General features: G+C 31.7%; 2 protein-coding genes across 2 annotated transcripts; both read right to left on the reverse strand.

Annotated features, from left to right (window-relative positions):
• Positions 1–615: 615 nt before the first annotated feature.
• LOC108465255 (cycloartenol synthase 2-like) lies at positions 616–10873 on the reverse strand. The gene is made up of 16 exons (XM_053024344.1): positions 10493–10873; positions 10218–10409; positions 8484–8573; positions 8204–8398; positions 6630–6884; positions 6085–6273; positions 5848–5961; positions 5252–5374; positions 5010–5132; positions 4326–4427; positions 3321–3377; positions 3167–3213; positions 2674–2817; positions 1916–2093; positions 1120–1284; positions 616–735 (listed from the first exon to the last, which is right to left on the reverse strand). Exons 1-16 carry the CDS (start codon positions 10691–10693, stop codon positions 616–618), a joined length of 2295 nt encoding a protein of 764 aa, XP_052880304.1. The 5' UTR covers positions 10694–10873.
• Positions 10874–11729: 856 nt separating this feature from the next.
• LOC108465258 (probable serine/threonine-protein kinase PBL17) lies at positions 11730–17499 on the reverse strand. The gene is made up of 6 exons (XM_017765580.2): positions 17060–17499; positions 15419–15747; positions 14383–14518; positions 14054–14190; positions 13390–13513; positions 11730–12520 (listed from the first exon to the last, which is right to left on the reverse strand). Exons 1-6 carry the CDS (start codon positions 17115–17117, stop codon positions 11982–11984), a joined length of 1323 nt encoding a protein of 440 aa, XP_017621069.1. The 5' UTR covers positions 17118–17499; the 3' UTR covers positions 11730–11981.
• Between the last annotated feature and the right edge of the window lie 6684 nt (positions 17500–24183).

Consider the following 24183-nt stretch of genomic DNA (forward strand, 5'->3'; position numbering starts at 1 on the left):
ATTAATTATCGTTAAGTGCTTACTTCAGAATTGACAAGGATTAAATTACTTTAATTTTTTAAGAAAACAAAAAATATCAAAGGCTATTATACCGCATCATCATCCGTTTTAAAACATAAATCACGTCAAATGATTTGATGAACTTAATGGAAAAAAGTCGGTCTCAAGATTAATAATACACATTTTTGAAAGTAATGGGACTAGAAACGGTAGAAGGACTAAATCCTCCAATAACACAGTATTTGATTCTCCCTTTTTTTTTTTTTATATTAATTTTAATTTTTGGGTTTTTGAACTTTATGCGACATTTTATATCATAAAGTTTCAAAGTCTTTTTAATAAACCTCTCTTTTTAAAAATAAAAATTTGTTAGATTTGAATAAACTTGATTTCTTAATTTATGAATAAAAATCATCCGTTCGAATCACTTTTCGATTTTTTTCTCAACCCTAATTTATAAACCTTAGATCAATTCTCTTGGTTTGGAATTTAATCAATATTTTTTAATTTATGAAATCTGCCATATGAATTCATAAAATGTGTTAATTTCATCACACGGGACCATCTTTTTATTTCTTTACCTTCTTTGAAAAGTCAAGTACAGGATTTCTTCAGTTACTTGGATTTGGCAAGTAATACACAGTTGAGGTACTCTCCCAGGGCCCATATGGGAAATATATTTCTGTAGGATGAATAACTTATCATGCAATTCTTATTGAACACTCCAATTATCTCCTGTAAAATTATAAACAAACAAACATATGATTAAATTAATCTCTAAAAAGTAAATTGGTCTTTTCGGCTAAAAATTTCATCAATCTATACTATTAAAAACTAGTGTGGCTGACAAAATAACTAGATAGTGACACATGACGTACCATGTGCACCTCATACTAACATACATGAACCAATTTTAAACAGTAAAAATAGATAGAATTTTTAACAGAAAAATTAGTTTACTCTTTGATCTAATGTATATGGACTAATTTCTCAATTTTTCAATAGAAGGAAAAAATACAATTTAACTCTTAATGTAAGAACCTCCACAATAGCTTAATTTCATAGATTTTAATGCATTATATAAATATAAACATGTTACTTAATATCATAACATTTTACCTGTTGTGGGAAATCTCCATTATCCAACTGAGAATTGAGCAAAACCTTGGCAGCACTGTGCAATGGCGTGGGATCTCTATCAGCTTGTCCACTTTCAATCAAAGCTAACATTGCCCATGCAGTTGTCACTAGATGCCACTTGTTTCCTTCTAAATTTGTGTACACCTATTCATCAGCTCAGCCCGGTTGGAAACATGAGATTCAAGTTTTACTATCCTTATTTATAAATGAATAATCAAAATCCAAATTCATTTTTCAAATATAACATTTTTGTTCAAACCCTTCCAAAATATAAGCTAAACCTTTAGACTTGAGATGATGAAAACCCTTGAGCAAAATTATTTATGAATGGTGATTGAACTCTATAAAAGTATTATGAAGACTCAAGTACTAGGAGGCGGATTACACTTTACGTCTTTTACTCAAAAAATAAGCAAAATAGTCCCTTAATATTAAATCAAAGAGTGAATTGACCCTTTCTATTAAAATTTTCATCTATTTTTATTATTAAAAACTGGTGTAATTAACAGAATAACTAGGCAATTACACCTAGCCTGCCACGTGTACCTCATGCTGACATACAAAAACTTATTTTTAATAATAAAAATGGATGAAAATTTTAGCATAAGGACCATTTTTTTCTTTGATCTAATATATAATGACTAATTTACCCATTTTTTAGTAGATGAAACAAAATACAATTTAATTCCTAATACAAATGCCTCCACGATACTTTCATCTATTAAACTCATATGATATAAAAAATATTAAAAAAATATGATGTGATGTGTCTCACCTTATTTTGACTAGAAAGGTAGCTTTCTCCCCAACCCCCAGAAGGTATTTGCTTGGACAACAAGAAATCGCATGCTTTTCTTATACTCTCACAATTGTGATAGTTCCTTCCACCAGCCACCAATCCCTTTATCCCAAACCATGTTCCATACACAAAGCACACTCCCCATGACCCATACCTTAACATCACAAGTGTTAATTTCGGGCATTTTAAGTACTAGAGCCGTTATATCGCTTCAGGTGCAAGGAATTAAAGAAACATATATATTAGTAAAGTATCATGAATGTCTCGTGCTAAGAGTCATATTGCATTTTACTCCTTTTTACTAAAAAATAAATAAATTAGTCTCTATACATTAGATTAAGGGATAAATCGGTCATTTCTATTAAAAATTCATCCATTTCTATTATTAAAAATTGGTGTAGCTAACTGAATAACCAGACAGTTATGCGTGATGTGCCACGTGTACTTCATACTAACATATGGAGATTTTTTTTTTAATATTAGAAATAGATGTAATTTTTAATAGAGGGACCAATTTACTTTTTGATCTAGCATACATGGGCTAGTATACTTATTTTTTTAATATGGGAAGCAAAATGAAATCTGACTTCTAGTACAATAACTTTTATAGTACTTTTACCTATATATATTGATTCGAGTGAAATATGAATATCTTGTTTGTTCTATATGTTTAATTTTATAGAACAAATCTCTAGATATGATAATGAAATAAGTAATGTGTGAAGAAAAGATACCATGACCCATCAGGTAATTGTATGCTCTCAATGAAATTGATTGCTTTGCTAATACAAGCTTGTATTTCTTTGTTTTTGTAATTTGGATGCAGCTTTTGAAATAATTTGAGGCCTTGAATTGCTGCTGAAGTGCATTCCACATACCTAAAATCATCAAATTTCATTGATTTTAGAGTTAAACCATAATAGCAATCAGAATCATAAATTTGGCCTCTCACGTTAGTCAAATTATATTTTGTTGGACAAAAAACTAATTGAAATAATATAATTTTTTATGAATTACATGCAAACCGTCACGCATGCTACTGTGTCATTACTGTTAAATTTAACAGTTTAGAAAATTATTCTATCCAAAGAAAAGTAAATTAACCAAATTTTGAATATTTTGAGTCAAAGTGATCAAAATAAAGGATTAAAATCAAGATGACAAACGAGGTAAATGTTATATGCTAAATGGAAACTTGGAAAAAAGAGACATATTTTTGGATCATACTGATAATCAATGATTATATCTCCAAACAATTCAGCTGGATTTAACATCTGCAATATAAATATAGGAGAAAAAAAGTTAAGAAATCTCAAATAAAATAAACCATCGTTCATATACACACATATAAATGGATGAAAAATTATGAATTAAGGCTTACTTCCAACCATGCATAAGATCTGGTGAGCTCATAGGATGCAAAACCACCACTGTTGTTCTGTGAATTAAGAACAAGCAAAAATGGTAAATAAATATGTTTATATGGTTGAATTTTTAATTGAGCTTTAATTTAATTGGTATTGTTGCTGTTGTAGCAACCAAGAGAAAGTGGTATGAGCTTGTTTAAATGCGTATTATCCTTTGATCTAAAGGTTTACAAGTATAGGTAGTAGTAGGAATTGGATGTCAGTAGTATATACAAATATTCGATTTGAATAGGAAAACTTGAGTTAAAACCCAATCCAACTCGATTGATCATAAAAAAGTCAACAACCTAAATCCAAAAATGATATCAACAAAAAATGACTTAAACTTGAAGTAATCTAAACCCAAAATGGCTTGAACCTAGGATGACCCAAAAACTTGACTAAAAAAACTAAACCCAGAATAACTTGAGCCTGAAATTATCTAAATTTGAAACAGTCTGAATTCAAAATTATTTGGACTGAAAATGATCCAACAAATTTAAATTCGATTGCATATTGATCCGAACTAAAACCAACACGACTCACCTATTTGACAAGTATAATTCAAATTTGGGTGTAAATGAGATAGTAGTGCTTACAAGCTAATCGAGTTTGACTAAAAAAAACTTGAACTTGATTTGATAATTATTGAGCCGAGTCGAATTCAAGCTTAGTTATACTTAGTTTGAACGGCTCCCGAGTCTTATCGAGCTTTTCATTTTTAATATATTTTTTAAATATGTTTTATATTATTAAATTACGTTTATTAACCTTAAGCTTAATTATTAAGTCGAGCTCGAACTTGAATATATACAAGCTTAGTTGAGCTCAAGTTTGAGTTGAGTATCAAAATTGATAAAGAAATTTAATTAAGTTTAAATTTGAATTATAGCTCAATTTTATTTTAAATCGAGCTTGAATTTAAAAATAGATGATCAATTGAACTCAAGCTTTTCAATATTTGGGCTTATATCGATTACCTGTAAAGATAAAATGACATTAACAGCCTCATATAATCGATCTGGTGTTATGACCTCTTCACCTACTCTGTAGGATGGCATTGTTGATAATAAAAGTGCTGCCTGCACCAAATAAATCACCCAATATCATATAAGTAATATCTACTTAATTCTATCAACAATGGCAGAATTTGACATTAAGTCTTCCATCTGATTAAAATTTTCAAAAAATTTTGAGTTCAAATTAAATTTTTTTTAAATTAGATTTAAAACTTTTGAAGCAGCCAAAGCCTCTTACATTTTTCCTCTATATATCAATTCGGTTGATTTGGGTTTTAGCTTGATTGTAGTTGTCAATGTTTTTAAAATCAGATGGTGGTTGTATTAGTTAGGTTGTCTATTCATGGATCGATTTGATTAAAACAATCATTAAAAATTCAAATAAAATGTTTAAAAATTTTTAAAAAACCCCGATTTAACTGGTTCAACCAGGTTTTTAGTTGGTCCAACTGGCCCATACCAGTTTCCAATCTAATCTGTTCAAAGCTATTCTCTAGATCGATACTCCGACCAATTCTTGATCCAACCAGTCTGATCGGTCAATCCAATTTGATTCAAATATTATTGATTGTTGCAACAATTTAAAAACCATAAATTCAAATATGCTTAAGCATGTAATATCTTTCTCACCGATAAAATATTTACCTTCAACCCTTCCGCAGTACAATCGGAGACGATCCAACCATTATCCGGGGTTGAAAAAGGCCATCCTCCTTTAGAAACGTGACGATACCATAGATTAAGGCCATTTCCACTGTTTTCTTTTACCTTTTAATTAATCCAACACTAACACAATTACTATAATTATAATTCTCCAATTTAGACAATGTTATAGCGAAAAAAAAAATCGATTTTAGATTTTAATCATGGTGTATATATATATATACTTGTGTGTTTTTGATGAAGCTGTGAGCTTTCTTAAGCATTGAACCATACTCCTCCACTAGGTTAGTTGCCATGATTGCTTGTACTGAAAAAGCAACGTCCCATAATTGAGATCCATTGTATCCCTGCATCGTACATAAATTTCTTCATCTATACATACATACATAGATATTGTAAGAGTTTATTATTACGAGACAATTGGGTATCAACTCAGTTGAGTATTAACAAATATATTTTACTTTACGAAACAAATTATCTTTACTAAATTGAATTTGATGTCACGAGTCCATTAAATATCATCTCAATTTGGTAATGACAAAATTACAAAGGAAATTATCACTATTAATATCAAACTCATTATTAAATTTGGTGTCGTGTAATAAAAATAGAAATATAAATGCATCGTAATAGTATTTGAATCTAAGCTTTTATAGTTTTCAACATTTTATTTTACCATTCAATTAAAATTTTATTAATAAATTATATTAATTTCTTTATAAATATATTTATTAAATTGAATATAATTTTAAACATGAATACTTTAGGAAAAAATAGTGGGAAAAAGCATAGGGTAATGTAATTGAGTATATGTATAAACCTGCATTTTCATGCCATCTTCAGCAACCCAAAGGTAATCTTTAATTCTTGAAAGGTGACACTTGAATGCCTCTGACTTTGGGTCCTCTACCCAACAACATACCATGTTCAGGATCTGCAATGCACAACACACACACACACACAGACATACATATATATATATATATATATATATATATTTTATATATATGACTAATGTACAAGTAATTAAATTAAATTGGAGCAAATAGCTGCTAACCTTGCTGACAGGGCCAATACAAATATAATTAGTACTTTCATCCTCATAGTGGATGTGTTGCATCACAGTGTGAAGAGCCTTTTTCCTTAGCTTAGACAATGGCCATTTCTTTAAAGCAGGCTCTACTACTTTTTCAAGGCATTCCCATAATACATCTTGTATAATGGGATGTGGATAATATAGGTCTTCCTGCCAAAACATTGTTTATCATATAATTAATGTTAATAATAGAAACAAAAATAGAATTTATGGTAACACGGTGAAGTCAAAAAATTGTTTTAGGAAACTCAGAGATGAATCATAATTTTTGGAGATCATAGTGCAATTTTATCATTATACTAATATGTAATCTCATAAAATTTTAAGAGATTAAATGACAAATTTACCATTTGAGGGGCAAGGCTATTGCCTGCCCCCATTTGTCTTTTCCCTCGTATAATGAGATTCGGATTTAAGATCTTAAAGTCCCCAGAATCTCAACCTTATCATTGAGCTAAGACCTTGTGATAGCATTGTAATGAAATGGAAATGAAAAAGTAGGGTACCTTGGCACAAAGATAACGAGCACAATCCCAATCAACGAGATGATAAGGAAGAGGATAGAGTTCACGACGGAGCGACAAAATAAGGGAAGTGATAGGGCCTACGAACTTGGTGGCATATAAATAGGACATCGGCAGATACACCATTCGACTGTGGCACCACATCCGCCCTGGGTGTATGGGGTTCAAACGATAGGGCAGTAGCCATAGTTCTGGTAGTAATGGATTGTTCCCACTCCACTCGTATATTCCCAGCACCTCAATCGGTCAAATTCAACTCACATCATCACCATCAGCTAGCTACCTTATTACATATACAAATATGTGTATATATTTGAAGTGTTATCCTTTAAGTAGGCAATTGGACCCCTAAACAGTGAAAGTATTGTACTCAAAGTGTCTATACTCAATTTTAGTCTCGGGTTTTGTCTCCTTGCTCCAAGGAGAGCCCAAACAAGTTCACAGAATTTGGCATGCAGGAGCTACAAATCCACTAAAGAAATTGTTAGCATTTGGCCTTGGTAAGGTTTGAACCCATGTCTTTAAAGTGTCTTAATGGGTAAGATAAAACCTAAGGCTAAAACAAAGTATAGACACCTCGGGCACAATACCTCTACTCTTTGAGGGTCCGATCAACAACTCAAAGGACAGTAGTACTTCTCCCAATAAGAGAACCAACCCCCCTCAACAATATGCATAATATTTCTGATTGAGTTTATCTTTCAAGTTAATCAAATACTAACTCAATTGGGAAATAATTAGAAGTCATTCTATTTACTGTTAATATAAGTTTTAGTCCATAAACTTGGCAATTAAGTCCACTTTGGTATCTAAATTTGACAACTAGGTCCTTTTTTATACTTGAACTTGGATTTCATCAAGATTTGATAATGTGGCACTCTAAGATTTTATCACATCATCACCTGAAAATTTTAATAAATATATATATTTAAAATTTTAGGTGATGACATGGCAAAATATAAAAGTGTTGCGTCATCAAAGTTTTACATTTGCCAAGTTCAGTGACCAAAATGAATTTAGCTGTCAAGATCAAGTACCAAAGTGGACAAAAAAATTTAGGTACCAAAGTAAACTTAATTGTCAAATTTAGGGACTAAAAGTTATATTAACCCTTCTATTTATAAAGTAAATTATTACTAAGTTTTTATTTAAAATAAATAAATTTTCATAAAAACCAATAAAATCTATACATGGTAGGCGTGAACTAAACACTATTATTTTTAAATCTTCAACTCTATCATTTCAACTAAAGTTTTATTTCATTATTATATAAATGCTTAATAAATATATTTTTAACCCACTCGTGAGTATATCATAATCTTTATATATATAACTAATAAATTGTTAATTGAGGTGGTAACAACATTTCCCCCATATGGATAATAGCATGAATTTAAATTCCTAAGAAATGCACATGTTAGGAAGGTCATGTCACTAGCACTCCCGATTCAATAGAGATTAATCTCAAATCCAACATGACTTTGGAACGGAAAATATATATGTGTATATATATATATATATATATATATATATATAAAAGAGAAAGAGAGAGTTACAGAAAACCACATCTTGCCCCAAGAAGGAATGAAGGTGAGACCACCATGGTTGAGGATCCAATTCCTTGCATTCTCAATAGCACCATTCCCACCATCCTTTGTCTCTCCCAACAACCTTAAGGTGACATATGAGAGTGCTGTTCCAAACATTGTGCTGTCCCCTTCTATGTGTATGCCCCATCCTCCATCTTCATTCTGTTCCCACACCCATTAAACTTTTCATTTCCCTCAAATTTTATATCTCAACTAAACAAATGCCAATAATGTTTATCAACAAAACCTGATGATTGTATAGATAGCGACGTATCTCTTGTCGATGCTGGGATGGCAAGATGATGTCTAAAGCTCCGGTTACAAACAACCCAATCACCTACCAAGTAATTCAACATTATATATTTAAAAATAAATTTGCATGAAACCTTTTGTGATATTAAGTATATAGCTATTGATTATTATTTAGTACACTATAAGGGCAAAAGTGATTATATGCACTAGACGTCAAGCTAGATCTGTACATTGGTCGGACCACTCGGCTCGAAGGCCCGTTCAAAAAGTAAGAGGGTTTGGACAAAAATAAAGCATGTTTAGAAAATGGGTCAAGCCTCGGATAAAATTTTTTTGGGTTGGGCCTAGTTCGACCCATATTTGCAAAAAGAAAAGAAAAATATGCTATTTTCTTATTGATTTTTGATTGTTTTGCTTTCATTTCACTATTACTTTGATTTTATTTATTGTTTAATTGATTTTATTGTTATTGTTTGGATATTGTATAACTCTTATTTTATTGTTTAATTTGCTACTATTTTACAGGCATTTGCCTATTAAGTTGCGCTTATGTTAGTGTTATTTAAGTATAAAGATTTTTTAATTTATTTACAATTTGTTGAGAAACATTTATTTTAATACTTTTAGTAATTTTGATGTATTATATTTTTTTAAAATTATATAAAAGAATTTTAATAGGACGGGCTAGGCTCAAGTTTTAGTATTTTTATTCGGACCTGGCTTGAATAAAATTTTAAACCCATTTTTTTGGCTGGGCTAGAGTCGAGCCTATCAAATAGGCCTAATTTTTTGTCAATGCCCGGTGGTCTGTCTAAGCACGTTAATATTTTTGGGATCTTAAATTATAGACTTAAAATGCTAACTTTATTATTATCTTGACTTATAACTTTACATTTATTAAAAGATTACATCAAAATTTTATAATTTTAGGTGGTCAAAATATAATTTTACCATATATTGATATATAAAATTATAGATTTCAAACGTACCAATGCATATAATATATATATATATAAAGGCATAATGAGAGGGGACTGTTTAAGTTTATTTGAAAGGTAATGTTGATTGATGGAACCTCGTTTTCAATAAAGTTATTTAAATTCTTAGGTTACAGATAAGTTAAATGATGATTGCAATATCCATCTTAATTTATCCAAATTTATGTACCAACAACCAAACAGCATAACCACTTCTACATATTTAAAATATAGAGATTAAATTATAAATATATTTACCATAATTCATAAATAGTTTAGGTAATTCATAAATAGTTTAAAGTATGTTCTAGTTATAACATCTTTAATATGTTAAGTCCAAAGTTATTAATAATGGTAAATACACAGAGTTAATAATCGTAAAATATATCATCTTTAATATGTTAGGTCCAAAGTTATTAATAATGATAAATACACACAGGTTTATAATTTATTTATATATTCAGTTATATTTGATTTAATATTTTCTATCTGATTATTTTGAAGATTCGATTAAAATATTTTAAAATTTAGAGATCAATTTAAAATTTTTAACCAAATTTTGTTTAAAAGGAAATGAAGGAAAAAGTTAAAATATGCTCCAATCTCCTATCCTTTTCATATATTTAAATTCAAAAGTTAAGAAATTAAATTCTAAATGTAGGATGTATAATGACTTTGGAGCATATTTACAAAAAAAAAAAAAAAAAAAAAAAGAAGGCTAGCATGCATAAATGTAATTGAAAATGAGGTACCAATCCTGGTAGAAGGAACAAAGGGCCGCCATAGTCGGCCGGCCAGAACCCATCATGCGATTGTAAAGTCGAATAGAATCCGAGAGCCTTTCGTAATGCCATCTTCACCGTTTCTTCAGTTCCAGAAGAGTTGTTGACTTTAGCAAGAGGCACCTTCGTTTCATAGCCTATTGATGAATTCTCCCTCGCAAACTACCACAAAAACAACCTATACATGCATATTAACGATGACGACGACGAAGAAGAAGAATTAATGTGCAATCGATATAAGGCACCTGAAACCTCATTAGAAGATCAGAGCTTTGCTTGGCTCGAAACCGGTTACTGGTGAAGTGGTTTCGAGCCAATTCGACTCGAGCCCGGTCTTGTGGCGTGCCGAGATTGGGATCGAACTCCCAATACTGTCGGCCGATATGTTGGTTGAAGGATTTGAGTCCATGTTCATCGTCCCCTTGAGAAACCTTGAGCTTCCACATTTTCTTTTTTTCTTAGCAGCAATGCACTTAATTAGCTGGTTTAATATATGCTTGAAAAAAACAAAGAAGAATAAAATGATGATTTTGGGTGGTAATGTATGGAACAACACATTAAAATACTTACGTATTTGGCATCAAACAAAAATTAGTGTTGATTTTGATAGGAATTTATTTAATAATATACACACAATTTTATATTCTAAGAGACTTCAATTATTAAGACAACTAAATGAAAAAAAAAAAAGGCAAAACTATCTTTAGAGCTCCGATTACGAATAATACAATCACCTACCAAATAATTCAACATTATATATATATATATATATTGATGTGTTTTGGGTCTATCGAGAAACGATAAAAGTATCATAACAGTTTCTGATTAGGTTATGCATTTGACTTTGAGTTAAAATTATACCGTTAAAGATTTATTTTGATATTTTTATATTAAGTATAATATCAAATTTAATTATCAATCTTTATATCTTTATTCAATTTGATCCATTTTCTTGACATGACATTATTTTATTGTATATTTCAAGTCGAAAAATAATTTAAGTATTATAGAAATTTAAAAATAAAAAAAATTCATAATAAAAAGTATAATTCTAAAATTTATGAAATAATTTTGAAATTTGTGATTTTTATTTATGTTTTTTCTTTGAAATTTAAAAAAAAATAGTATCACGTTAACAATTAAAGGTTGAGGCTCAATTGGTTCAAAATAAACGAGTAGAAACCAAATTGAATAAAAATGTAAAAGTTGAGATACCAAAATGCAATCTAAAATATAATACATGGACCGTTTTACTCTTCCATCTAACATTCAAAATCTAATTTGATCATTTTTCCAGCAAAGGCATATATAGTATAGCGACTAATTCATATCATCTTTGATCTGAGTTTTATCTTCTAACTCTATCGAGAATGTCAGCGAGTTCATAAAGTAGAAACACCTTAACTGGTTTAAACAGGCATAACCATGCAAAAATAAGCTGGAAACAGTCAAGAGATTTGTACTGTACATATAAACCATGAATTTGATGGATAGCAGAGGAAAATGAATATTAAATTAAAATTTTCATATTGAAGGTGAAAAAAACAAAAACTACAACTTGCAGCTTCTTCTTCAAACACAAAAGTTTGAAAGAAAAACCCTACTGTTAATTTAAAAGAAAAAGAAAAACAGATAATAGAATACAACAAACCTACCTTCCATTGGAGAGTTGACACAACTTTACTTGCACTGCAAGTTTTAGGTTTCCACCCTTTTTTTTTTCCTTCTACATGTTCAACCTTTGGTGGGTTCTTCGGCTTCAAAACTCGGAGGATCGTAAAGATCAACCTCTTTCGGAAGTTCACTCTTGCTTCTTTCGTTTTCCAGTTTGCTTCCTTGTGCTGCACTCGTTTCTCTATGACTTTCGCTTCTCGCGGGGTTCCCGGAGTGAGGGGATGACTTACTGGGAGCTTCGTATAGGGTTATGCCACTGCCCCCGCTGTTAATCATTGTCTCTTCATCTCTCGCTTTTGTCTGGAAAGTCTCAAGTAGTTCGACCACTTGGTTCATTACAGGCCTCCCTTTTGGGTTTGGGCTAAGGCATTGGTATGCTAAATTGGCTACCTTCATTGCAGTTCTAGCTGAGTACTGGCCTTCCATTCTAGGGTCTAAGATCCTCATAAGCTTCTTGTTACGGATTAAGAGAGGACGAGCCCACTCGACTAGGTTATGTTCTCGACTAGGCCTGCTCTTGTCCATTGCTCTCCTTCCAAGGAGCATTTCGAGTAACACTACTCCGAATCCGTAAACATCACTTCTTGCCGTTAAATGGCCTGGTCATATCAAGTACTGCAACTTGGTTAGCCTTTATCGGTTTTAGGACCGACATAACTTAAACATTAAGAGTAAGTTTATGAAAGGATTTAACAAAAGAAGAGCACCACAGAAGATAAAAAGTACTATAGAGGCCCTTGAATTAGGAGTCAAATTGTATTTTGCCTATTTTACTCGAAAAATAGATATATTAGTCCCTGTATGTTAGATCAAAAAGCAAATAGATCCATTTTGTTAAAAATTTCATCCATTTCTGCTGTTAAAAACAAGTGTGACTAATAAAATAACCAAACAATTACGCATGGCGTGCTACATGTACCTCACGCCAACATATAGTGAGACCAGTGTTTAACTATAGAAATTGATTAAATTTTTAACAAAAAGATCAGTTTACTCTTTGATTTAATGTACAATAATTAATTTGCCCATTTTTTTGAGTAAAAGAAAACAAAATGCAATCCAACTCCTAGTACAAGGGTCTTTATGGTACTTTTACCCATCACAGAACTGCTCTATAACACAAACATTTGACTGTGAAAATAAAGTTGAAATCGTTCGAAAATTAGTAGACTTTTGTCATATGATTTCACATAGTGTAAATTGCATTTTCGGGAATATCAAGATGTATGCTACCGCAACACCAGGTATATGTTCTATGAAAACAAGAGAAAGGAAACTCCGAATATGCTACTTTCCAGCTTCCACTCAACCAAACATAATGTTAATTACCACGAAACCCCAGTCGAGTTTTTAAGCTCTTGTCTAAGAGAAAAACTACTATTAATTGACTAGGAATGTACCTAATTTATTTTGCAATGATGAAGATTTTCAGTTGCCTTGGAACAGAACAATTAATTAAATTACTAACCGGTCATCACATATTCGGGAGCAGCATATCCATATGTGCCCATCACTCGTGTTGACACATGAGTTTTGTCTCCCATCGGTCCCTCCTTTGCGAGTCCAAAGTCCGAGAGCTTTGCATTGAAGTCCTACATGTTACAATGCATATTTAGAAATAAAAACTAAAACTTCCAAAGATCTAGTCATATGTGATCATATACCAGTTTATTATTCTTCCTCGGTAAAAGTAACATAGAAGCCCCTGTACTAGGAGTTGGATTGCATTTTACTCCCTTTACTAAAAAAATTGGTAATTTAGTCTCTGTACGTTAAAACAAGGAGCACATTGATCCTTTCTATTAAAAATTGTATCCATTTGTATGGCTAAAAACTTGCATGGTTGATGGAATAACTGACCAGTAACATGCACATCATGTTAATATACAAGGACCAATTTTTAACAAAAGAAATTGATAGAATTTTTAAGAAAATGACTAGTTTGCTCCTTGATCTAGCTTATAAGAACTAATTTGCCACTTTTTTAGTAGAGGAAGCAAAATACAATCCAACTCCTAGTACAAGAGCCTCTATGGTACTTTTACCGTCTTCCTATTCATAAAGATCCCATAAATAGCATGCACTCGATAATTTACAGCCAACCGATGAATAACATAGAAATGATGACTAACCTCATCTAGCAAGATGTTTGATGTCTTGAAATCACGGTATATGATGGGTCGTTCTGCATCATGGAGAAAAGCAAGACCTTTTGCAGCATCTAAAGCAATCTTCATTCTTTTTGACCATGTCAAACTACAACCAACCCCTAACAACCAATAATAAATACAGTAAATAAAAAATGCTTCCATTTTTTGTATAGCCGAAAGTGTACACGGTACTTGCATCATCTCAATCCGCTTGCAGACGTGTTAATGCATATGTTGTTATCTAAAAGCTTCATAGTGTAATTTATATCGTAAACGTAGACTTCAAATAACTTTTTTTCCCTTCTACTTACTCCGAAAAAGATGTTTTTCGAGGCTTCCACTGGCCATGTATTCATAGACAAGCAGCCGATGTTCATCCTCACAGCAATATCCAATTAGCTTCACGAGATTTGGATGGCTAAGTTGCCCTAAATAGTTGACTTCAGCCTGCAAAAACAAAGATTGAGGTACAAACTACAAAAAGATCTTGAACATTTATTCTAAATGATGAAAGAAAGGAAGGTACACAATAATCTAACATATCAACTTGATAAAAGTTCTTTTTCAGGTCCCATTTATTGCTTGACTAATTGTTGTTGAATCATGTATGTATCCATAAAATGAGAAATAGTAACATAAACAGCTGTTTCTAGATGAAATATTTCTCAAATATAAAATAATATGAAAAACCAGATCAATCTTTTAAAATTTTGTATATGCCTAACGGGTTAAAGTACATGGGAGGTCCCTGTACTATAAGGACTAGATCAAATTAGTCACTTTATTATTAAATGGATCAATTTAGTGCTTATACTATTAAAAAGAATCAAAGAAATCCAAATTGTAAAAGAGTTAACATCTACTGTATAAAAAATGTCTTGAAAATTATTTTTCTCAATTGCAATTTAATTCCAGACAAAAGATTTCATCTACAAAACCATAAAAACTTCAAAGATATTAACTCTGTTAAACAATAAATGATATTTTAAATAGTAAATACTATTAAATGATATTTTTAAATGATATTTGATTCTTTTAAAATAGTACAGAAATCAAATTGATCCATTTAATAGTAGAGGTACTAATTTGATCAGGTCCATATAATAGAGGGACCTCTCAAGTACATTCACCAGCCTAAAAATATATACATACCTATATAACACATTAATTTAATGCTTAAACAATACTTCTTTTTTTATCTAACCCAAGGCAGCTATCCTAAGTCAACAAAAACAAAAATTAACAGACTTGAAAGACTATGTATGCATATATGTAGATATGAAACAACACCACTTCAAATTAAAAGAACTACATGAAGAAGCCGATTAAACTATACAAGGAGATTACCAGCCATTCTCTGTCACCTTGGAATCCGTCGGGATTAAGCTCCTTCACAGCAACAGCTGTAGATTTGTAAGCAGGTCTCACATTCCCATCTATTACTCCTTTGTAAACAACCCCAAAGCCACCATCACCGAGAATATAGTCTGGCCGAAATTGCTTTGTAGCTAACCTCATCTCTTGATATGAGAATATGTCAACATTGCTATATCCGGGATTCTGCCGTAGATCTTTGACATCCTTAGCCGTCAAAGCAATGAAGCTTGGGGTTTTGGTTATAGGTGAGTTCGCCATTTCCTGGTTTCTTGAGGATGCAGAAGTTTTATGTCCTCCATCTGAAGTTGTTCATAATAAAGAAATATTGCAAGCATGGAACATCAACATCCATCTTATTCAATAATTCCATAATGCGGATTAGAAAAGATTGGTCACACATGACATAAATGAAAACAACTTTGAGTTCAACCTTCTACAGGTTGTTCAAATTCTACCTAAACAATTAGGCTTTGCTTGATAAGATGAAAAGAAAATAAAAAAAGATCGTAAATGGAAAAACTAGAAAAGTAGAATGATAGAAAATATACTTTTTATTCTATTCATTACTTGATAGAATTGAAAAATGAGATGGAAAGAATATAAATTTTAAAAAATTAATACATTTAAATAACATCTCTCTCATGTTCTCTCCTATTAACATTTTAATTTGAAACAATTTACTTTTTTGCATTAAAATTGTTGAATGGAGGCCGACTCTTTATGGGAAAATCTTCAAAGTATAATCTGTCGGGAGCCAACGAATCCCTCAATAGATCGTATTGTCCCTAGACAAGTTTTTCTCTCCTGATTCTACAAAGAGCCTGAATGCTTAAGGCAGCAAGTTAATAGGGCAAGAGCACCTCATAAGATTGGACCATACATGGTGTACAACCACCTACCAAGGGGACATGAGCATCCGTGCTTAGTAGTTTTTGAACCCATGCACCTTAAATGGCAACAATGGGCAAGTATGTTACCACTTGATCCTGCCTGAGGCAGTCGGGCTCTCCGCAGAATTAGGAGACAAAACTTTGACCGAGAATAATCCTGACTTGTTGAGGAATTTGTCGGCCTCCCCTCAACAATAATAAAAGAGGATCATGATTCTCTCACTTTTCCACTCAAAAGTTCATTTTCTTTTCTTTTCTCCATTCTCCTTTTCCGTCCTTCTCTCTTTCCCACTCAACCAAACACACCCGTACCGTCATGATTCTCTAGTTCTCTGCAATAGATTTTAGTTTTTTTTTTTTTTTTCAAATGTACGGCGTATAACAAGTTGTGAACTAAATTATGAAAAACAAACCCGCAATCATCTTGATTAAAATCTTCCACACTACAACTCTCCAATTTAACACCATTTCACAAAATTGCAACCTCAAATGAATCACAATCACAAATCAAAACCAGAAAACGCCATCTGTGAACATTGAACAATGTAAAAAGCCTAATAAACTTCTACCAATCAACACACAAAGTTCCAAATAGAACAACAACACCGAGAGCAGGGAAACGAAGTAAAAAGAAAACACAAAGAAAACCAAACCACCATAAAAGCATAAAAACATAAGCATAATACTTAAAACAAGAGTTGAAAATCACAAGAAGTGTAACCTGGAGGGTTGCTGAGAGATCGGTCCGGCTCTTCTTCAATGCTAAAACAAGTCCCCATTAATCCGACCCAAACTTTAAAAATTAATCTAAATTCGGATTTTTACCCAACCCATTGCTCAATATCACATTATAGTTTATAGGGGCATCTTATCTCGTTCTAAAAGAAGTAAAATCTTAGTCAATGGGATCAGATCTAAGACCGAATCTCAGCCAGAAAATGCAGCGATCCAATTTTACCAAAAAGGGAAACCAACACAAAGCAAATGGGGAATCAATAATACCCCAAAAACTATGATTAAAAAAAAAAAAGGAGGAATTGTGAGATTAAGTTTACTCTGAAGAGTTACCAGTATTATTCTTTGGGGGCGGTTGGATTGGGTAAATATCATACAAGGGACACGTAATTACATGGGTTCCTATTCATGTCTGAATTTAAAATATTCTTTTTAAAACATGTTAGTGGAAAACTGTTTTTAAAAGTTAGATTTAGCGTGATAATGCCCTCCTGATAATAATCAATCGACATTTTATTTTTATATAAAACATAAATTTTAAATATTTTTAAATAATTAACATAAAGTATTTGTAAATTTTAATTTAAATATGTATAAATTATATTTTAGATATTAAAATAAAATAAATTTCAATATAAAAATAATAGTATATTCAATATAAATATTATACATTAGATATTTAAGTGTTAAAAATGTTATTTATTCCAATAAAAAAGTTATTCCGCTCAAATGTGTTTTTCTAAATGCAAAAGTTAAAAAAGAAAAACTACAAATTTTAGATTGCTTAATAATTCATTTGTCATCTGAGTTTGACATTATTTTTTTAATATGATATTTGTGTTATTTTTATTCAATTTAATACTGTTTTTAATAAAAAAATTATATATTTTAATATCTAAAGATAATAATATTAATTTTTTAATATTCAGTCCGATATTAAAGTTGATTTGATAAATTATTCACTTAATTCCAGAAAATATAACAATAGCCTTTAAGTATGTATAAATTTATTTAATTTTATTTGTTAGATTAATTGGTCAACGATAGATTTATTCTTTTGTTAGATACATTGCCATAAATACTAATATTAAAATATTATTGAAAATAGACCAACCAAAAAAAGATTGTATCCAGGCACAGGGAGGCTGGCAGATATGGTACCCAAATTTTTAATTATTATTTTACAATAAATTTTAATTTCTCCTTTAGAATATGTTTGGAATTTTAAATTGTATGTTTGAATTTTAACGTTGCTTTTCTAGTCCAATGGGTTTGGAGGTTATTTTCTAATTCAGATACTTTTTGGGCTCATCTACTTTCCCTCATCTTCGTGCTTAGAGTTTGCAATGCTAAATTCTTAAACTCGAATTTGGAGAAGCATTCAAGAGGGGTATCAACTTGCTCAAAAAAGGTCTTCAATGAAACATAGGTAGTGGTCATGACATTATGATTTGGCACAATCAATGGGTCCTTGTGTCCTTGATTTGTTATCTTTATGATTATTCACTTTCTTTTGAGATAAACTTTGTTATGGTTAAAGGTTTGATTGATTCTGTATGAGAGATCTTGAAAGCATGATGTTCTTCAATCTTGTTTTAGCCAAAAGAAATGAGAGGCTATTAAGAAAAACCTTATTCAATCTTCAATCGTTAAAGATAAACTTATGTGACATTTTTCGAAAAATGATTCTTACAATGCACTTTTTTTAGTACCACTGGCTCATCTCTCGACCTCTCTTATATTGCCTTGGACCATCTAATGTGGCATCAAATATTGAAAAAAAAATCATTTAAAGAGCTCGCCATAATGCAATTGCTACCAAAAAAAATTTTGAGTTTGCAAAATCTGGGGTTTTATTTAAAAATAGAGAGCCGTAGCGATTTTTTTTAGTTAAGTGTGATCAGACACCTTAAAAAAATAATTTAGGTCTACGTTGAATTTAAAAAAAAAAAAAAAGAAAATTCAAAAGTCAGTTACACGTAGGGAAAATTATAACACGACAACAACTCCCAAAATTGGTACCATGTTAATTTACACCATTTTCAAAAGAAATTCAAATTTTAAAAATGAGAAATATAATGTTTAATTGTTGTAACGGCCTAATTTTCAGTGGTGTCGGAAATGGTGATTTGAGATCACTAAATTCGACAAATAAGATTGAACAAGATAGTAATTTAATATTTATGAGTCAAGTAAGAATTTAGAAGAATTTGTGAAATGGTGAAATTAGTGAATTAAAAGAATTTATTAGGTCAAACGGGTCAAAAATGAGGTATCGAGACCTCAAAGTTGAAAATCGAGCTATAAATATTTTTATAAATATTTATGGAGTGTCATTGAGTTTGTATTAAAGTTTCGTTAGAAAATTTTAACGTTTGGATGGCTAATTAATTGAAAAGGATTAAATTGAAAATAGCACAAAATTTGTTAAATTGTGAGTAAATAGCTTAAGTATTTAAAAAGATGGATTTAAAGAGCAATTAGACCCAAAGGTTAATGGCTGGACGGTTTGGGTATGAAATAAGCAAGAAAACAATGTGAACAAGGGCAAAATTGGAAATAGATAAAAGTTAATAGTTAAATAATGATGTAATTGAAAAATCTAGACATTTTCTTCATAATTTCTCAGCCAAAACGCCATAGAAGGTCTGGAGAAATCTGGTTTTCATATTTTTACATCATGTGAGTCTAATTCTTGCTTTTCTTGATAATTTTATGTTTTATGACTTTTACAATTAGGTCCACTTGTAGAATTCATTAGTTTTTGATTTTATGGGTGAAATTGGAAGTTACCCTGGATGTATAAGGGAATTTTATGATGAATTATTATGAAATTTAAGTTCTAATTTCATATTAAGGTGGTTTTATTAAGTGATTTTGATAGGAAATGATATTTAGGACCTAATTGTGAAAAAGTTGTGAATTGAAGGTTGCTGTTGAAATTCAGAATATAAAAGGTTTTGAAATAGTTTATAATGATAAAATAAAGTGTTAATTGAGAAAAATTAGTTCAATTGATGGGTGAATTGAGTAGGGACTAAATTGTGAAAACTGTAAATTTTGGGGTAAAAGTGCAATTTCGAAATTTGAACAGCATAAATTGTGAAGTGAAATAGAAATCAAATAAATGCTAATGAGTAGAAATATTTTATATTATAGATCAAGAATCCAAAGAAGAACGAGGAAAAGAAAAAGTTATGAATAGTCCCAAAATTTCAATATCTTCTACAAATTAGCCGGGTAAGTTCATATGATTGAAATTAGATGTTTATTTGTGAATGATTGAAGTATATAATGTGTTATTATATACTGAATTTGTTGTGGGATTGTGTAGATTTTGTTAATGAAAGAATAAATGTGGAAATGCAAATTAGGAAAAACGCAGGATTGAGTACGTTCAGTATCGTGACGTGTGATGAATTGATTGGATAAGACCATGGTTGTTCCATGGCAAAGTGTGAAATGTAGGTATGGTATCATCCATACTGAGTTGTGAAATGTAGGTATGGTATTATCCATCTTGAACATGAAATGTAGGTATGGTATTATCAAATCCATCTTGAGTTAAGAAATGTAGGTATGGCATTTCCCATACCGAGTTAAAAAATGTAGGTATGGTATTTCAATGAGGAAAACCATACTGAGTTGTGAATCGTGGCATTGAGCAACGACGTACTCAATTTCGTAAGCCGTTTCCTAATTTGATTATAAGAAATAAAGAGAAGTGATCCAAATGAAAGAGATTGAGTAGTTATTCTTGTTGAGCTCAACTATGTGAATTATTATAACAATGGTTGTGAATCGCAGGAAACTTTAGTAAATGTTTTGGTATTGTTTGGAAATATTATGTTTGGTAAGCATTACTTTTAACCTATGAACTTACTAAGCTTCAATAAGCTTACTTGTGTGTGTTTAATATTTTTATGTAGATTGACTTGAAGTGAAGTGGGTAGATCGGATCAACACAACAAAGCACACTATCCAGATCAATTCGGTAGCTTTTGTTTTATGTTTGAAGATTTATATGGCATGTATAGAGTTTGAATGAATTGAAGTAAAGATGTTATAAACTAGTTAACAATATTTGTACTAAAATAGTTTTCGGTAAGTAGCAGTAGTTTGACTTTGAAAAATCACTAAAAATAGTATAAATGGAATTAAATAATGAATAAATTATGGAATCTAATCTCGATGAGTCTATTTTCATATGGAAGAAGCAAAACAGGTATATGAGCTATATTTTATGAGATGTTTAAATTTTTGTGAAACAGGGCCAGAGCAATTTCTGGATCCCCTGTTCTGACTTTGGAAATTCACCATAAATTTTACAAAGATAATTAGAAGTCATACTTTATATGTACAGATTCCTTATTGAGTCTATTTTATTAGAGACAAACGGCATAGTTATTGAAGCTCTGTACAGAGAGATATCTGATTCGTAATACACAAAGGTCAAAGTAGTCAAACCCTGAAACAGGGGAGATTTTAAATAATAAACTGTACTAATTGGCTTGACCAAAAATTCTAGAAAAAAATTGGTAAGTAGATATATGAGTATAAATTTAGAGAAAATTTACGGATTTAGATTTCGAGTTTTATAACTCGAGATATGAATTATTTAGCAACTATGACACAGTTGGACAGCTTGTCTGGAAAGTGTGATATAAATTGTTTGAATTTGTTTAAGTGCTCAAATAAGTTTAGTAATGCCTCGTGCTCGACTCCGGCGACGGTCTCGGGTAAAGGGGGCGTTACATTTATTGGTATCAGAGCTTCGGTTTAGCCGATTCTCGGAATATGTATGATGTGAAAAGTATCTAGAATTACATGCCATATAAATCTGTGATAGTGTGCTGTGTATGATCCGATCTAATCCTTGTTTTTATTATAGATTATCTTCGATTTGAAAAGATGTCAGATAGACCAGAACAAACTGAGTAAGAAGAAGTTAATAGCAGAGTACAAACCTCTGAACAAGGAACAAGTAGTGAAGCTCCAATTTCATTGATGCAAGAACAAGAACTCAAAAATATGATTTATGGATTCATGAATCAGTGGTATAATGAGAATGTGCGAGAAAGAAATCAGACTCCGCAACCTCCTCCCCCTATCTCAACATCTGTAGTACCCCCGGTTGCTCCTCCACCTCCTCCGATAACTGAATCTAGCAAAAGAACACCAATTGAAAAACTCAGAAAGTTTGGAGCTGAAGAATTTCGAGGGAGATCGGACGATGATCCGGTTAAAGCAGAGTATTGGTTAAAGAGTTTGGAGAGTTTTAAGCAGATGATGTGTTCTCCGGAGGATTATTTGGGATGTGCGTTTCGCTATTGAAAGAAGAAGCGTATAATTGGTGGGAAACCATTGAGGCGGTGGTACTGCAGATAAACTTACAGGAATTCTTCCAAAACGAATTTAAGAAGAAGTATGTGGGAAAGAGATATTTAGATAAGAAGAGAGAGAATTTCTTGATCTTCGACAAGGAATAAAACAATGGCGAATATGAAAGAGAATTTGTGTATCTCAAGAGATATGCTCGGGATGTTGTACCGACAGAGGAAGAAATGTGCATTAGATTTGAAGAAGGGCTTAATGATGAAATCGAATGATGATTGGAGGTACAGAGATTCGGAATTTGTGATTACATCGATCGAGCTCAAAAGATGGAAGAAGTGTATAACAAAAAGATGCAAAGAGAAAGAAGAGGTAAAGAGGTATACAAAAGAAGTTTCTCTAGACCAACTTCGACTTTTTCGCCAAAAAGTTCGAAATGATTACGTCGACTGTTATAATCCCGGAACGATCGAATAACAGTAAAATGACTCAACAAGATGTCGGAGTAACTAAGAAACCAGCAGCTAGTGTTAGTAGTGTGCAAAATATTCCGAGACTTAGATGTAAAAATTGTGGTAGATTTCATATTGGTGAGTGTTGGGGAAGAGCCGGAGCTTGCTATAAATGTGGTGGAACTGATCATTTTATTCGGGACTGTCCTCAATTATTAAAAGAAGATAGAGAACAAGGGGAGAAGCAAGCAAATACTCCTCAGAAAGGTAAACGTTCAGGTCAAAGTAGTGCTACTAGGACTGTTCATTCGGGAACGAGAGATCTGCATGACCGATCGAGACAAGAGTACTGCGCGTACATATGCTATCCGCAAGGGAAGAAGCTTCGCTCCGGATGTGATAGTGGTAATTTCTATCTTTTGATGATTCTGTATGCTTTAATTGATCCCGGATCTACACATTCATATATTTGCACTTTGCATTAGTGTCGAAAAGAAAATGACTATTGAGTCCATGACCTTGAATTGCAAGTCACTAATCCACTAGGGCAAAGTGTGTTGGTTAATTTAATATGTCGAATTGTCCTTTGAAAATACAAGGTCGTGAATTCTCTGCTGATTTAATGTTGTTACCTTTCCGAGAATTTGATGTTATTCTTGGAATGGATTGGTTGATTGAACACGATGCCATAGTGAATTGTAGAGAAAAGCGGATTAATTTAAAATGTCGAGAGGGAAATAGTTTCAGTGAGTTTGGGGATAAAAGAATGATGTCGATTATTTCACCTTCTACTCGAAAATTGATTCGGAAAGGTAATAAAGCATTTCTAGCTTATATTCTTGATACTGGGGTTCGAATTGAAGATGGAACAATTGTCGATTGTTAATGAGTTTCTTGATGTGTTTCGAGGAATTACGGTTTACCCCGGATCGTGAGGTTGAATTCACAATTGATGTAATTAAAGATGCAGCTCAATATCAATAACACCGTATAGAATGGCACCGGTGAGTTAAAAGAGTTGAAGACACAGTTGCAAGAGTTATTGGATAAAGGGTTCATCGACCGAGTACATCACCTTGGGGCGCTTTTGTCTTATTTGTGAAAAAGAAAGATGGTTCGTTGCGATTGTGTATTGATTACGAGCGGTTGAATAAGGTAACAATTAAAATAAATATCCATTACCTCGTATCGATGATTTGTTTGATCAAGCGAAAGGTGCTGCAGTGTTCTCAAAAATAGACCTTAGATCTGGGTATTATCATTGAAGGTTAAAGAGTGTGATGTGCCAAAGCGCTTTTGAACTCGGTATGGTCACTACTGAATT

The sequence above is a fragment of the Gossypium arboreum genome, chromosome 13 (assembly GCF_025698485.1).
Source record: "Gossypium arboreum isolate Shixiya-1 chromosome 13, ASM2569848v2, whole genome shotgun sequence".
Lineage (NCBI taxonomy): Eukaryota > Viridiplantae > Streptophyta > Magnoliopsida > Malvales > Malvaceae > Gossypium > Gossypium arboreum.

Bases quoted from the DNA above. Each gene is read 5' to 3' on its own strand.
- LOC108465255 (XM_053024344.1), bottom strand. From the start codon at position 10,693: ATGTGGAAGCTCAAGGTTTCTCAAGGGGACGATGAACATGGACTCAAA. The intron at 5,375-5,847 runs GTTTATACATAT...TGTACGATGCAG, and splicing joins AAGATGGCATGAAAATGCAG to GGATACAATGGATCTCAATT. The intron at 736-1,119 runs GTAAAATGTTAT...ATAATTTTACAG, and splicing joins ATGGAGATTTCCCACAACAG to GAGATAATTGGAGTGTTCAA.
- LOC108465258 (XM_017765580.2), bottom strand. From the start codon at position 17,117: ATGGGGACTTGTTTTAGCATTGAAGAAGAGCCGGACCGATCTCTCAGC. The intron at 14,191-14,382 runs GTAAGTAGAAGG...ATTGGTTGTTAG, and splicing joins CGAAAAACATCTTTTTCGGA to GGGTTGGTTGTAGTTTGACA. The intron at 12,521-13,389 runs GTTAGTAATTTA...TGATATGACCAG, and splicing joins TCCCGAATATGTGATGACCG to GCCATTTAACGGCAAGAAGT.